The 16,873-nt window shown below is 39.7% G+C and overlaps 1 protein-coding gene across 3 annotated transcripts in view; it reads right to left on the bottom strand.

Annotated features, from left to right (window-relative positions):
• Window positions 1-530: 530 nt before the first annotated feature.
• F5 (coagulation factor V) overlaps window positions 531-16,873 on the bottom strand; it is a 41,860-nt gene continuing 25,517 nt past the window's right edge. For all 3 annotated transcript variants that reach the window (XM_086882980.1, XM_023941875.2, XM_023941881.2), the window contains 13 exons: window positions 14,715-16,644; window positions 12,497-12,662; window positions 11,127-11,363; window positions 10,428-10,638; window positions 9,412-9,591; window positions 8,214-8,330; window positions 7,693-7,764; window positions 6,524-6,615; window positions 5,124-5,279; window positions 4,118-4,262; window positions 3,814-3,962; window positions 2,861-3,043; window positions 531-2,064 (listed from right to left, as the gene is read on the bottom strand). In XM_086882980.1, coding sequence (XP_086739106.1) covers window positions 1,876-2,064; window positions 2,861-3,043; window positions 3,814-3,962; window positions 4,118-4,262; window positions 5,124-5,279; window positions 6,524-6,615; window positions 7,693-7,764; window positions 8,214-8,330; window positions 9,412-9,591; window positions 10,428-10,638; window positions 11,127-11,363; window positions 12,497-12,662; window positions 14,715-16,644 — 3,827 coding nt within the window. In that variant the 3' untranslated portion in view covers window positions 531-1,875. The remainder of the gene's footprint in view (window positions 2,065-2,860; window positions 3,044-3,813; window positions 3,963-4,117; window positions 4,263-5,123; window positions 5,280-6,523; window positions 6,616-7,692; window positions 7,765-8,213; window positions 8,331-9,411; window positions 9,592-10,427; window positions 10,639-11,126; window positions 11,364-12,496; window positions 12,663-14,714; window positions 16,645-16,873) is intronic.

The raw sequence follows: 16,873 nt of genomic DNA, 5'->3' as shown, positions 1-16,873 counted from the left end.
AAACAGAATCTTCAACTTGTAAAACTGATGCAGATGTACTGAGTCATACTGAGTCATGCTCCTGCAATCAGTTTTGCATTTATGTAACTTTACATTGAATTATACATGTGTGTGCGTGTATATATATATTTAAAGAACTAATTACTTATTTAGAACATTAAAGATCACTGCATTCTAAAAAACTATTTCACAGTTATCACCTAAAAACCTGGTTCTGCTGAAGTTAGCAAGCATTTATTGACTGTTTTCTAAGGTAAAACCTCAATCCAAAGTTTACATTTCTTTCTTCTTCTTTTTTTTTTAGTGAATATGGCTTGTGTTGCAATTTCATGGTGGTGTCAAAAATAAATTAAGCACCATTACAAAATACTAAGAAACCAACCTTTAAAGATGAAGCAATTATTCATACTGTTTCACTATTTGAAATTAATTCTAATTGGCACTGAAAATTTTAGTTTCCTGTTGCAAAATTTCACCATTACCAGAGCTACTACTGTAGAGGCAAGCAAACAAAATAAAATGTTGATGGCTTTTATGCTACAATATTATCTTTATTTTCCAGTGGAAAATTACAACAGTTTTTGACATAGTAAAAAAAAAAAAAAAAGAAAATATTTGTTTAGTTTTTACACTTTTTTCACTCCTGTTCTATACCTTCTCTTTAAAATGCATGTTCTGTAAGAGAAAGAAATGAAAAACTACTGAAATAAAACTGGCTAACTCCATCCAAGGTTCAAAGACAAACTACTTTAAAAATTCAGCCTGCTAAATGGTACCTAGTATGATAATTGAAGTGCTGCAAATAAACAGTTTACAGGATAGAAGCCCAGAACACTACTGAAAGCTCAGCTAAAATTCTGCTGAAATAATGAGTTCATAGACTGTGTACCTATTTTCAGATGTAGTCATCCTGGGAAAAATCCACGTAAAATCTATGCACAAGACTATTTCCATTAGTGAAAACACTGTTAAATTGTAAGAGAAGATGCAGATGTTTCCGTTACCCAGTTTGATCTAATCCTCCTCTGCCACTCCCAGGCAGTAGTGTCACTGAACAGATGCAGTTCCTCATCAAGGGAGCTCCCTGTCCCAACAGTCTGAGAGTGTATATGGGACTGAGCATCAGGAGTTCTGAATTCTCATTTTGGTTCTCCCATTCTGTTTCATGACCTGCCATGACCTCATTTCTGGGATGGAAAGGCACTGTGACCCTCTTTTCCTTTGCCAGGGCACTTAAGATGAATTATGAGAAATCCACAGCATTCGGATGTGCTGGGTGTGAAAGAACCAAACCAACAATGCCAACAACACACATTCTCTGAGAAGGGATTGCACATACCTCAATGCTGACACATGTCCTGCCTTTGCCACAGTGTAGGTGACAGACGTGGAGGAGAGACCACCCCTACAATCATTTCTCACCAAGGCACTGCTGGAATGCAGCACCACAGCTCAAAATCAGCACTGGTTTTCCCCCTCAGCGTTATGTATGGAGAACACCCACCTGCTATAGCTTTCTATTCCTCATCTGTGCTGCAAAAGCATTACAAAATGGGGATAGTCAGGGCTCAGGATCAAGGGCAGAGTCCCCATTCTTGGGATTTAGTACTTAAAATTAAGTAAAAAGTAAGAGAGAGTACTGGTTATAATGAAGAAGTGATAATACTAATCAGAAGGGACTACTATTTCTTCCCAGAAAAAATAAGCTGTTTTCTAAAGTGTGCATTTGCAGGAATGGAACACCTGCCAGAGAAATCTCTCAATCCTGCTGGTAAAACATCATGTTCCTTTGACGAAGCACACATACAAACTACTAAGCGTGACTGTTTTAAGGGTTTCTTAACAAACATGTTCTGCATGATGACTGCTGGCAGGTTAAGAGCTCCCAGACTTGTCAGTCCTTTTCGCAGTCAGACTCCCACCAAAATCACAGCCATAGAGCTCTACCCGAAGGGCAATCCCATGGTACCATGTTTTTGGAACAATGCGGATGAACCTGGACAGGATGGGTGGGTTAAAAAAATTCTTGACGTGCCCATTGCTGTTTGCATTACCCAAGAAAACCTGTGAATACACAAAGGTTAAAGTTAAATGGTTGCACTTGAAAAAAATCCTGAGTATTTTCTTTACAACAGTTCCAAGCTGTTGCATTAGTCCCACCCAGGCTAGATGGACTGGCTCATTTCTGGTTTTAAACAAGACCACAACAAGTTTCTTCCTAACGTGCTGGGTTAAAAGTAGTTCAGGCCAGCAATAGCTGAGTCTGAATAGATTAAACAGCCTCTGTTTCCATCCACACCAGAAAATTTGCCATTCTAATTTCTAATGGACCAAACTCACAGTCTTTTCTTATTTTACCGCTGCTAATAGCCCTTGTGGGTTAGGTTGGTGTAAGGTAATATGGGAAAAAATACAAAGTACTTTGCATGCTGTGTGGGTACCTGAAGTTCCCCAGCTCTGCTATAGCACTTCTGCTCCCTAACATTACTTTCACTTAAAAAATCGGGGCAAAAATAAAAAAAAACCACAACCAAAAGGGGCCCTGGGGAACCCATTAGTCACTCAAATTAAATGTCCTTGTGCATTCAGACTAAAAGTCCTCCTTTACAAAGGGTGTCAGCTCCTTTTATCACAATGTTGGCTGCATTCTCTGCAGATACAGCATTCATTCTTTTTATTATGATTCATTACGATCACTAAAATCAGACGGATACTGTTATATTATCTGTAGTAACCCCAGCTCCCTAGCACTTTACAGTCCAGTGAGAATATCAATTTGGCTGTGCATTCTGCCTTTGAGCCTTGACTGTGTTCAGCACCTAAAACTGAACAATTCAATTGCCTGGGCTGACAGTGATACCTTTGGCACCGAGCTTGAACCCTCAGTGTAGGATTTCCACTCGGAGCCTTCATTGCTGTACAGAAGAACATAGGTTTTCACAAAGTTTTCGGCTGACATGGACGTGACCCCCTGTGTAGCAATAGCAGTGATCTTCTTAACTGTGAGGAGATCAATTTGCAGCCACTGTTGGTGGTTGTTCACCTACAATTGATATAAAAGTTTGTGTATTAGCAAACATGTCTATGTCTGTATTTGCTTAAGTGAAAAAGCTTGTTTACAGGTAGTTAAAAGTGTATCAAAATGCATCAAAACTGCATCAAAGAAGTCCAGAAGAGTAAAGCTGAGGCAAATCAAAGCACTCTTAGTGACCTATATAATTAACTTCATCACTGCAGGTAGTGTATTTGGAGTCTTTAAGATTTACACTTTACTTTCCAATACATAATGAAATATAACAGAGATTTACCTCCAGTATTAAAACATACTTAATACTAATACCAAATGCTTATACAAAAGAGCATCTTCCAGAAAATCTCAAGGTGCTTTAAAGTGAAGAAATGCAGCTACATTTCAAAGACACAGAAGCTCACATGCTTTGCTGAAGGTCACCCAGCCCCAGACCCACTAGGCTGCACTGCCTAATAGCCAACCCAGAATGTTTTTCTTTAACCCCTTTGAGGCAAATATTCAAGTTGCACTCATCTCCTGAAATCAAACAGGCTATTCCCACAGGAATGTTCTGCAGACTGGCCCAGAGGAGACCATCCATCTCTCAAAAGTATTTCACTGCTGCTGCCAGAAGCTCAAGTTTTCTGCTAGAGTTGAGTGATGCTCTTCCTGAGGGGTGGTTGTGAAGTGACTCTACCACGCTCAGCACTGGACAGAGCATGCAGGAAGCACCATGATCACACAGGCAGCACAAATTTATTAACCAGCTGTCCCTGCTGCTTTCCATGATTTTGTCTTGTTACCTTGGCTCGCCAGGCATTAATCTTTCCATTCTGATTGAGACGAGCAAGTGAAGCATCCCATGTGTTAAACCAGGATGTCTTAGTAGATGAGGCTGTTATCTGAGTATTCTTGATTTCTCCACTTTCCATTCCAAGTGGCAAAGAGCAACCTGTTGAGAGGAGCACTGTGTCATCCCCAGAACATCCAAGTAGCCACAGCAAAAGCAACAATGTTGGAATGGGGAACGCCCAGTTTTAGCTTCATTTAAAGTATTAGGTAAAAAATTTGTCAGAATGGAAGCACTAGCACTTGACCAATTCTTACCATCTACTTCACAGCCCAGAAGCTCCATGCGAAGAGTAGGCCTGTTGTAGAACTCAGTGGGGTAGAGTCTGATGTACCTAGCAATAATAGGGGGATCAATGATGTTCTCTTTTATCTCATACGCATTGGAATTACCTTCAAAAATCTGTTTAAAAGAAAAACAAAAAAAAAAAAAGAAAAAAACCCACACAGTACTTAATTTAATGCAAACACAAGCCTGGATGCTGAAAGCCTGCCCTGTTACAAATGTAGTCTTTTTTTGTGCCTTTAGCCCCATCCACAGTGATAGCACACCCTCTGCTGCAGGGCCACTTGAGATATCTCATGGTCCCATCTTAACATATTTGGAAGTGTCTGAAGGCCTCAGTTTAAACAAGGAATCTTTTTTTAACGTAAGCCTGTAAGAATACATGAGCAAAGAGGCAAAAGGAGAGGTAAAAGACAACAGGCTTTCAATTTGGGAGCTGTACCACAGAAACCTCAGTGTAAATTGAAGTGAGCTGCAATAGGTAGGGCTGGAGCAGCTGTGAATAGGATGAACCTCTTTCAGCATACAGCCATGCTCACCACATTGCCCTTCTGCAGGCAAATCAGACAGTTCAACATGCAGCTGCTGGGACAGATCAAAGGAAGGGATGAGAAGCAGAATCTAATCCCAAATGAGGTAAGGGCCTGATTTTTAGTTTAACTTCCTGCTTCCTTCAAAAAAGCTGCCATGGGCTTAGGAAATAATGTAGTAAGGAGAGATGCCTGTGAGAGAGCCAGACTCCACACGGTCAAGGTCACGAGGCCTCACAAACCCCAGGCCAGGTAACTCCTCAACTTACAATTTGTCTTCTAGTCTGAAATTCATCAGTTTGGTAAATGCCCTTTGGGGCTTCAAGCTGGACCTATTAAGGATCTAAAGGCCATAATTTTTTCCACTTTTTCTTAACATTAAACAAGACTCACTGTATCACTCAGTGATGCTGTCTAGGTTGTTGCAACCCCCATGGCACAGACAGACCTTTCCTGTTAGTGAGCTGTCTCCTTTGAAGGTGTTCCATGTCCGCTTGTCTTTGCTGTAAACAAGAAAATACTTCTGGATGTACAAGGACTTAAAAAACTGCTTGGCTCCCTGTGTTTGTATCCCAGTGAGCAAAACTTGTCTTCGCAAGTCCACCTAGGAACATCAAAGAATGTTTATAAAGTCAGTAATGCACAGCAAAACCCATATAATTCTTTGGCATTTACACAGTAGCTTTTTAACATGAACAACACTAACATTCTCTAAAGGAGTAATAGATACCAGAGTCCAAATTAATGTGCTCTCATTTAATTTGTGTATTTGTGTGTGCATTTAGTTTCAGAGGCCATTTTACAGGGTTCAGCACTGCACCACAAAGGCACCTCAAAAGTATCTGTGTGTCTGTGGTAGGCACAGCTCTCCCTGTCCCATTTTACAGACAGGTCAAAGGAGCACAGAGAAATTAAAGGCTCACACTTTTAGAAGCCACCTCTAATTTTGGATACCCAGGCTGCAGAAAGACATATGACATTCTGAAATGCTGAAAAGCCACCATTCCTCCAGATAAAATACCTAAGCACTTAGCACAAGAAAATAAATCTGGAAGGTGTGCCTATCAGCAGTGAAGCTCATTCTTTGAGACACGCCCTTCATACCTCTGCATGCTTCCCTGCAGTAACCTCAGCTTCTCACTACCACAGCCTCCTGTTAAATTCTTTCTTTTCCCAAAGTTATTTCCAGTTCCACAGCAGATCTCCCAACCTTTTCTCCCTACTTCCACTAACTTGCTGGTTTATCAAATATTAGCAAGCCAAATGCAACAGCTACCTGCTGTGACTCTTTCTTGTCTTCCGATTTTAATGAGATTTATAATAAATCAACTATTCACCCCAAATTTGGGTGCAAACTGGCTATGCAGTGCAAAAGTCACTGGGATGGAATAAAAATGGAAGTGAGGTAACTGAATGATAGAGTGCTAGAAGTCATAATTGTAAGCTTAGTGTCCCCGTGAAAACAACTGAGTTCTGTCAAGTGGAACAGCAGCATACAAACCAAGCAAAAAACTGTCTGAAGCAAGGCTTGAGGATATTACACTTTAAATGACCACCCAACAAACACATACACACAAATATGTACTGTTAGGTAGACAAAGGAAAAATAAAAATAATTACTCCATTTGCCTACAAATTGGTTACAATCTAAATTGTGAAGGTAACTGTCCAGTCAATGAGCCTCAACAGCAGCAGAGAGGTTACCCCAGAGAAGAAAAACAATTCATAGCATTACCAATCTTGCCACATCTTTTCAGTTATCCCCTGCAGTCTTCTCAGTGACAAGAGCAGCTAGACCTTCTAAAATAAGCTGTAAGAAAATCATAACTCAATGATGTTGTACCTTACCTGGATCCAAGGGAGTTCTTCTTCTACTGTAGTACTCCAAGCATTGTATGTTCCATAATTATTTAATCGGGCTAACTTAGGTTCCCAATAGTCTAGACAGAAAGTATGAATAAAGCAAGAATTTCAAGAGGCATTGAAAAAACAAACTGAGGCTGTAATTAGCTTTGAGTGCTCCATTTCCCACCCCCATTCAAAGGATTAAAAAAAAAAAAGAAAAAAATACAAACGAGAGACTCTAAAACCATAATCTAGGATAATTTGGACATGGTCGGCAGCTGAAAGTCATCTGTACCCTGCAAAGCTTTAGAGTTGACAAAATGACAAAAGTAATAGTCTTTTCTGTAATATACTGTCTGGTAATTAGGAACTAGGGTCTAGAGTTTGCTAAACAAGTATTGGAGCCCAGCAGGATCAGATACAAAATGTGCTCTACATTAATGGAAGAGAACCCTCCCTCTGCATAACAAGGTTTCCAAGTTAAAAACTAATATAGAATATATATTACAAAACAACTTTCAAGCCTTCATAACACTCTATGAGGAAACAAAGAGAGAAAACCAAATCCACAGAAAATTCAGTTTGACAAAGTAATATATTTTTTATTTCAAGGGAAAGGATGGACATTCCTGCATGGGTGTGTAACGTGTACACCATAATTTGACACTATGTAAAATTCTAAGAAAATTCTCTATGTAATGATCCCACTTTTGTACCACAGATAAACTTGACAAATTAAAGACTCTGTAATTGCTCTGGATGCCAGGGTTCCCCAGTCTTACATAATAGATATATTTTGTCCTTTCACATCTCATACCACATGCAAATCTCAAAAGGTTTTTGAATGCTTGGTGTTCATTTTCAACAGGAAATCCAAGGGACAAAAGGAATGCTGGATTTGCTCCTGATCATTCAGCAGGCCACAGAGAGAGCAGTCCCTGACTCAAGCTTGTGATTGATAGCAGACCTGTGACACTTAAAATACGATGATGATGGCTACCTTCAGAGCTCCCAGTCTCTGCTTGGAACACTGGAGAAACTTTCAGCCTGACATCTGATTCACTGCTGAACTGATCTTGAAAGACTTAGGAGATGCCAAAAGAATACAGCACTGCAACATTTTGCTGGGGGTCTTCAGGAGCTTGCATGGACCTTTTCAAGGATAAACTCACCTATGTGATGTGAAGCATCGATCTGCGAATCAAGTATAACTCCACTTGCCAGGCCCATTGGAATCCTGCAATCTGAAAGGAGCACAATAAGTTTGCTGTTAAAGAAAATGAGGGCTATTCCAATATATATTCTGGTGAAATCTGAGACAGCATCACTCAGAACAATTCCTAGTAATTCTGTAACACCGTTCTTCCCAGAGAAGTTTAAATTAATTTCTGCAATTTCTCTCAATAGATTAATCCACTGGTCACTGTAGGGAAACCTCAAAATCAAAGCTAGCATGCTAAAGGAATAAAGGTAGTGTGCTAAATAGTTCAAAGCCAGCATTTCTGGAAGCTAAATATTTTTTCTTCTAGAAAAAATTTACAGTAACCACTCCACCATGTCCTTGAATGTGGATAATTTTCTATGTCAGTTTTTTTTGCAGAACAATCTCTCATGTTTATTTTCAGTGATCCTAAAAGGGTAGAGAAGACTTCATACCTTGACTTTCCCAGCCAAAAACCACCGTAGTTCATACCTTTCTCTATAACCAAATAGGATGCCTGCATTCCTGCTTGCTGGTATTCCCCCACTTCAGTGTCTAAAAGCCACCAGCCAGGTCTCTGTGGTTTCATTTCAATTGTTCTAAATGAGCCTTAAAAAAAAGGAAATCAAATGTATCAGAAACATTGGCATTACAAGGTTGATATCAGTGAGGCTGAATTTTAAACCAAAAATCTTTTTATGACCTAATCCAAAAAATTTAAAAACACATTGCAGTGAGAGCAGTAACTTCCACTATCTCAGTGATTTTTTTCTTAGCAAGCTAGTTCTAGCTGGAGACTGAGATTGGAATCAAGTAGCCAGATCAAAACCCAACCTTTGCTGATGGTGCAAAGTACAAAACCTTGTCTACCTGTACGTAACAACAGATATCTGCACGTTAACTACAGTGCTGAACAGTGTAGTGAACAGTGTTTATTACATAATGCAGGAATGTTAATTCTGTGGTGTTAGTTATGATTCTCACTCCTGCTGTGCCAGTGTGTTGTTCTAGTAATGAAAGGGATGGATGTAAAGAAGCCAAAGGCAGAAGTGGGAAAATTAGAAGTATGGGCCCTCCTCTCACTTTCTGCATGCCCCAGGAGTGCCAAGGGTTGAGCAGGAAGCAGATAAGGTTTCAGTTGCTTGCTGCACTTTTTAGAAAGCACAGGACATGTTCTCATTGCTTTTCTTCTGTTCCTAGTTAATGCAGACAATTCTTCAGGTAATTCCAGCTAATTTTGGTTCCCATTTAAATAAAAGTATGTAGATTTAACTACCATAAAACTAATGACATAAAATAGTGAATATACTACCCCTAACATTCACTAAAACTCCTAATATTCCCATTATAGTACTATTATTTTGATCTCCTTGTTGTCTTTTTTTTTTTACTCTTGAACTCTTGTAGCTGACAATACAGGTCTTCATAAGTGCTCTTATTGCACATTGGCACTGCTGACAGTGATGGGGAAAAGGACTTCATCCTGTAGTCTAACGAATACTTATAGCCTATTTCTCCCTAGAGAGAGAGAAACAATTCTTCTAGGGCTCACAGTAGTTCTTTCTGTTCTGTATCACTCACCCGGACATTAAAACCCCTAAACTCCCACTATTTGGAGACCTTTAAATTGGTATGATGATGGCAGACTGCAGAGGTCACCCCTTAGAACTTCCTCTGCTCTGATGCTTACCTGGGAGGAGAGTGTATGTACCAAGCTGATGCTCTGGCTCTCCTTGTTCTATGAAAGTCTGTCCATGAAAATGGACAACATGAATGTCTTTTGGCCCACCCATATTCAGCAAGTGCCATCGGACTGTTTCACCTTCATACATCCTCAAACCTTGCAAATTGTAGGTAATCCCATTAATGGCTGAAAAAAAAGATTGTTAATCAGAAAAAAACTGCTCACAGAACTGGACTCAAAGTGCTAGAAAGTAATTATTGAAATTAGCAAAATATTCAATGAAGTAATGTGCTCATGAAAAACGTAATTTTTTCTAATTTATCATTTTTCCTAATTTAAAGTGCAACACACTTTATGGTCTGTGTACATCAATGCAGAAAATCCAGAGACCTCACCAGAAGATCTGAGCACTGCTTGCTAGCAACACATGGCAGCCAGGAGAACAAAAAGATTTAAATGTAAGATGGGAATATCAGGCCCCAAAAAAAGGACAGCTGTAAACTCTTCCTGCAGCTCCCATTTCCACAGGCACACAGTCACAACTGATATACCTCTATATCCACAGATAGGTATATAAAGGGATGTTCTACAGCTGCTTCAAATTCCTCAATAGAACTATCTGATTTGTCAAATTATTAAAATGTTTTTAAATTTCTTACAAGAAGTTGTCAGGGTACTAGCTTCTTATTGCAAAGTACCTTCTTCTAGTACAAAGAACCTTTTGTTTCTTTTTTATTTGAACATGGGGGGGGAATATGTATGTGAATGCAAGGTATATTTTCTGTTGAAAGTTTCAGTCTAATATGTCCTTTCTTAATTTTAATAGTAAATTTCCCATCATTGCTAATTTTTACCTGTAAGCCCATGACTATTATAGGTACAATGGATAACAACAAAAAAAGTTCACATAACCAATGTGTGGGATTTATGCATGTTGAAAAGGACTGTGAGCTGAGATACATCTCCTGACATGTTTCCCTCTACCCCAATAAACTGCATATTTGGCAAAATGAAATAAGTACCATAGAATTTGTGGCACTGCTGCATTTCTTGTGTCTTGTCATTACAAGGCCTTCCAGAATGCTTGTCGAAGTACCAGCTTTTCTCTTCATCAAAGACCATAAAAAGCAAGAAAAAGTCTCGGGTATATGTCCTGCTGCTGTCTGATTTGCTGAAGGCTCCTTTTTCACAGATCAGTATTGGCCCAATTAAACCAGACTGAATGTCTTTCTCCTAGAAGGTAATAAACTCATATTAGAGGTAAAAGTGGATTTCCCAAAAGATGTAAAGAAACCCCATAGCATTCTTCAGTAATGTGTCAGCCCCTAAAAATCTAAAAGAGGTCTCAGAATTACTGCTCCCTTCTATCTTTACTTTCCCCTGCTCAGTCTACCAGAGCTGCCCAATTCAAATTCTTCCATACCCTATGTCCTGCTTTAACTGAGTGCAAGAGATTAAATGTCAGGTGGGAACATGGAGCCCAAAAGAAAGGACACATATCAAAAAACATGTTCTGCAGCTTGCATTTCTACAGCCATACATAATTTGGAGATATTCAAAACCCAACGGAACATTGGTCCTGGACAAACAACTCCAGCCAACCCTGCTTGAGTTGCAGTGGTGGACTGATTGATCTCTAGTGATGCCTTCCAACACAAGTGTTTTCTATGATTCTGTGATCAGCCCCAGCCACAGCACCACTTCTATTTTCATTCCCTTACCAGGTTTAAATCAGAGTAGTAGATCCAGGACCGACAAGCTGCTCCTGACTGCACAGGACCCGATCGCCTGTTAGCGTACCATACATATATGTAGCTGTTATTTGGCTGAACTTCATCATCTTCCTTAAACCAAGCAGTAGATTCATCATCATAAATGCTTCCCTCAGAGGACTTTTCATAGAAGACTCCATGGGCATGGAGGGAGTACGGTCTGGATGCCAGATTCTTAAAATGAACCTAAAAAAACCAAAACAGTCTGTTCAGCAAGCTCAGGCCTAATCCAAAGTCCCCACACACTACATTCCCATGACCTCAAACCAGAGTCAAGATTTGAATAAAGATTACAGGTTACGTTGTACATGGAAAAGCCAGCAGAGACTGCTTTTGACATCTCCTGCAGAGTCTCCACCTACGATGCAGGTAGTAAATGAAAAATCAGAAAGCACAAGTCTAGCTCCATGTCTTTCACCAGGTCAAGACTCCCAGGACATTTACTGCTGCTCCTTGTACCTGGAGCTGCTTAGTTACTGTCAGCAGGGAAATGGGAAATTTCTACCTCTTATGCTTTGCTGCAGTCTTTACAATATAGTAACTCTAGACCTCTGTATGTATCATTCTTGCTGTAATCAGTGCTTCCCACTTGTCCCAGAGAAACACCAGGATAGTGGGATTACATATGCACCTCCCCTTAAAGAATAACGCTCCCATGCTACACAATATTTTTCTTCTCTTACTCATGATTTAAGCATAGCTTGGTGTGTTGCACACCAGTCCTACTGAAATAAGCAGAAAGCCCTGAGATCTATCTTCCCTATCTAAGTCCATCTCTGTGTGTTCCAAGACTGGATGAAGAAGGATGAGAGAAGGGAAATTTTACAGCAGTGTGCTTCCTAATGCAAATATACCACAGTATCACCAGGAATATGGTTCCTCTTCATCCTTGTTGATAGTTCTAATAAAATCCTGCACATTTACATAGCAAAACTTGTTAGAGGAAATTATGTATTTTCCCAAAAAGTATATATTAATCTTGAACACATATGTACTAATTTTTGAGTTTAGAAAACTCATTTTTCATTAACATTAAACCTAAATCTTATTTTACAATAGACCAATAAGCCAGTATTTAATACTGGGAAACATAAGAAAGAAAAACAGAATTTAATTTGCTGTGGACAGAAGAGAAAAAAGATGTGTTCCAGAGAAACACATCACAGTGCTTACATGTCCACAGTGCAATTTCTAGCTTTGAAAACTGTTTTCCCTTCATCATCTTTAAAAAATTCGTGGTATTTTTAGGTCCATTCTGTAACACTCCAAGATCACTGTAAGAATCTTATCCTGCAAACACAACCAAAACATAGACTTACTAGGATAACATCGTCCACTTCAGCCCGAATAACTGGTCCCAGGATGCCAAGATGTTCTGTATATTCATCTTCATCCTGAAGAGTCGAAAAGGTACTGTCTGTATAGCTCTGGAAAATCACCTTTCTTCTGCTGCCATCTTTACAGGTTTTGTCATTCCTCATTGTACTGAAATGAAAACCTCAATTAAAATCCCACACAGTGAATCAGAAATAATCGCTTTGATGAAACCTGAGAACTCATACAGCAGAAACATTTTTGAATTCTGTGAATATAAAGAATAAACACTCAAATGGCTTCAAACTGTGTCAGGGAAGGTTTAGATTGGATATAAGGAAAAATTTCTTTGCCCAGGAAAGTGATTGAGTCTTATTCCCCAGAAGTTTTCAGAGAAGAAATGTGGATGGGGATATGCGGGTTCTGAGGGACACAGTTTCGTGGTGAACCTGGCAGTGATGGGTTTGAGGTTGGACTTGATGGTCTTAAAGTTGTTTTCCAACCTTCTGTGAATCCACAAAATGAGTGCCACATGATTCTGAAAATCATGGCTTGCAATGTTTAAGAAATTCTAGTTCTACAGTTGGATAAGAGGTCCCTCAATAATTTGGTAAACTATCACTGAAAAACTCCAACAAGTCTCTCAAAACCCATCTGAGCTCTATTTTCCTTTTATTCTTAGCCTTAATAATCTCAGCTGGAGCTTGGCTGAGTATAGTGAACCTATCACCTACACCCTACTGTCTCACAGATCTTTACATCTGATAACACCTGCATTTTGCACACTGAGCTGCTGTGGTAAAACAAGCTTTTGGACATTTGACCTGTTGTTCAGATCTTAAATAGAAGCACTGAAATGCTATTATAATTCCCTACAAATATTGCTTTATTATAAATTCTGCAAAAAACCAGAAATTTAATGTAAGTTACATAGGAAAAAGGCTGTGTTTCAGCTCTTCAACACACTGAGACAGGATATGCTATGGACTCTGTTAAATTCACTGGAACTATGCAGCTCACATCAGCTGAGGATGAATGCCTCTGGAAAGACCTAGATAGAGGTCTAAGCATAAAAAAATTCTTTATTTTGCAAGTACCCAAAGAAACTATCTTGTTTCTGCTATTTTTGCATGTGCCATTTATATGGACTGAGATGAGGCAAAAGTAAACCTGGAGAATACTGAAAAAGTTTTATTTTTATTTCCATCAAATGAAATGGAAATTCAGTTTGAGAAATAATCTATGTTTGGAGGTTCATTTTGTATAATGAAGATTTTCTTACTCCTGTTTTGGCTGTTTTTGATAAAAATCCAAAGTTGTGTATGCTTTGATTCAGCTTTTTTATGAAAAGTGACAAGGAATTCTATGCCTTGTTGGGTGAGCACTGATCCTAACCTGTAACAATTAAGAGAGTGAATTTTTAGTACAGTGGTTTTCTCAGTATATTATCACATATTTTTTGCTGTGGCACAGTGGCCAGTCTTCCCTATCAAAACATAAGAAAATTCCTCAACATTAGGGCTGTGATCCAGTCACCTTTCTGATTTCTCTAACAGCAGGAGCAACAATAATACTTTATGCAGCTTTGTTTTTACTCTGAATATAAGGCAGTTACCAGAGTGGTTAAACACTTTGAGCTTTCATACACTTTTCAATACTGCAGCCTTGTGAAGTTGGAAAGTGCTCTTATCCTATTCTCCAACAGAGAACTGAGACACCAGAACCATTTCCTAATAGTGCTAGAAACTGATTTCATCTGCCTATAAGCATATCCCATTCTAGATTCCATCAGTTAGTCCACTAAATTCCTGGAAAGGCTTTGCACAAGGAGGTCTCTGTTCTGCGTACAGGCACCAAGAAATGAAGCACAAAGTAAAACAGGTCATTCAAATATAACAATACAAGCTCCAAGATTCCCTCTTGACCTCTTACAGTGATTTTTCTAAATGATGTATTAAAGACTGTTTCTCGAGAGTCTACAAAACAGGGTTAAGAAAAAAAAAAGTTCTAAAGAGTTCTTAGCTGTGTTGTCCTTGATTATAGTAATCTCACTCTGACATTTCTAAGGGCTGTGAGTCTCCTGTGGAAAATTCTTATGGTTCTGCCACTGAAATGTTGGAAATCAGATGGCACATTACAGATGCTTTTAAGTTTATCAGCATGTGAATAAACATTCTGCAAGAAGGTTTCAGGATGGTGTGCCAAATGAAAGCAAAGGCAAACCTTTTCTTATATCCCGCATAGTTCCAGCAGACCTCTTTAGCTGCGATGTAGTATCTCCTCTCATTGCCTCTGCTGCGCAGGTAGTGCTCAGCAATGTCATCAGGGTTACGCTGCCTGCTGATGTTCACCTTGGGGTCTGTCATGTAGGGGTCATCGAAGCTCACATAATGGTACTCGTATTCCCCACCCGAGCTTTCATCGTTGTAGGATTCTCCTATCACATATTCATAGTCCCCATCTGCTCGGGGAAGCCCGATTGTGATGGATGGCCGAAACTGCCGCGGGGTGAGGGTGTCATTCAGCGACTCTCCGTGCCTGGCTCTGCTCAGATCCAGCCTCTGGCTGACCTCACTGGGTGCCTCGGTGGTGTCTGGCACTGCCGTGTGGTTGGTCCCACCCGGAAACAACGCACGGCCAAACCCTGCCATGGAATTGCTGGGCTTTTTGGGTTTTCTACTCCTTGGGCTCAGCAAATAGGTAATTTTTACATCTTCCTTCTTTCTCCTTCGGATCTTGATGAAGGTTCCCAATGAAGTCAAGGTATCATTGTTGTTTCCCTCCTTTCCTTTCTGAGTTGGGTGCATGTGGTTCCCTTTCTGGTTTTCTCCCATTAGAGGTGAGAATCCTTGATACTTCTTCATATCCTCCTTATTTATGGATGCTGTACTGTTTCTGCCATGATGATTTAACTTGCTACCAGCAGATTTATCTAAGCTTGCCTCTAATCCCAGATTCATCTTTGCAGACACCAAGTTAAATTCCTCACTAGTCATTTTAGATGAATATTTCCCAGGGCTGGGTAATGATGTTTCTAGTAAGTTCTTCACTACAGGAGGGCTGGAATTAGGGCTTGTATTGTCTAACATATGTTCTAAAGTAAAAACATCTGCTGGTTTATCTTTGGATATCCTGGGTTCAGAAATGCTGGATGCATTAGACCCACCTCCTACTATGAGGTCCAAATCTACTGTCAGGTTAACTGTGTGCATGGCATTTTCCATCTTCTTTCCCTCCTCTTTCAGATCATCATTATATTCATTTGGCAGCTGACCAGTTCCCACCATGGCTTCATTGGATGTGTTTTCTCGATGCTGCACAGAATGAGGTGCATCAGTCTTGTCAGAAAAGGAGACATTTTTATTTCGGACATGATTTAGCAGGGCATTCATCTTTTGGACAGAGTAAAACTTAATGGCCAGTGAGCTTCGCCTTTTCCTTTTCTTGTTAGTGGTATAATTTCCTCCTCCTGTGCTTTGCTTTTGATGTATTTCTGGAAAAGGTTTACTGTCCTCTCTATCAGCTGGAAGCTCTTCTGCAACATTCACTGGGCCTTCCCCATTGCTCAGCAAGTTACCTGCAGACATGTTATTGTGAGCTATTTCATAGTTGCTTTGGCTTCTATTCTCAAATACCAAGTTAGCCTCTCCATCACTTGTGGTAGCTAAAAATAAATCCCCTTCTACTGTGATTGACGTGTAATTTGACTGGAATGTTTCGACCTTGACTGGGAGAAGAGGAGTGATATGAGTTTCTAAGAACTTAGAGTTGTTTGTTGTTCCACTACTATTTATAGCTGTCAGACCTGAGCCAGCTACCACCTCAGAACTTGTGGCACCAGTGTCTTCATACTGCTCCCAGGCCAGTGCTGTAAGATTTTGTTTTTCTTCATCACCTGCTGCCTTTCTTGAGCTTCGGATAGAGTAAAAAGAAGCCAGGTAATCCTGATAATCAGATTCCTCCTTGTCTTCCTCATTTTCTTGCACATCTTCCTCAGCTGAGGTGGGAACTGCCTTTCTTTCAGTCTTGGTGGGAGTTAAATCCACAACATCAAATGCTTCATCTTCCTCATAGTCACATTTAGCATCCCTGAATCTCAGCCTCATGCCGTAACTCATTTCTGGGGTGCCCCAGGATGCCAAAAGCCAAGTACCTGCAGTTGAAATAAAAGTGTTATGAGAGTGGATATTGTCTATCATGTCAGTGGCCAAGGCAAATAGCTGGCATTGCTTCTACAGCACCTGCTATAGCAGACTGCTAATCTTTAACTGGGATATTCGTGAGCTCTCATTGCAATGAAAAATAATTATTAAATGTAGACAAATAAGAGCACATATAAATACATCTAGGAGATGGAACTCTTCTCCATAGATTAAACTGTA

This window comes from Cyanistes caeruleus, chromosome 3 (genome assembly GCF_971803275.1).
Source record: "Cyanistes caeruleus chromosome 3, bCyaCae1.hap1.1, whole genome shotgun sequence".
Lineage (NCBI taxonomy): Eukaryota > Metazoa > Chordata > Aves > Passeriformes > Paridae > Cyanistes > Cyanistes caeruleus.
The sequence above is the reverse complement of the archived record's forward strand: the minus strand, read 5'-3'. Positions and strand labels throughout refer to the sequence as shown.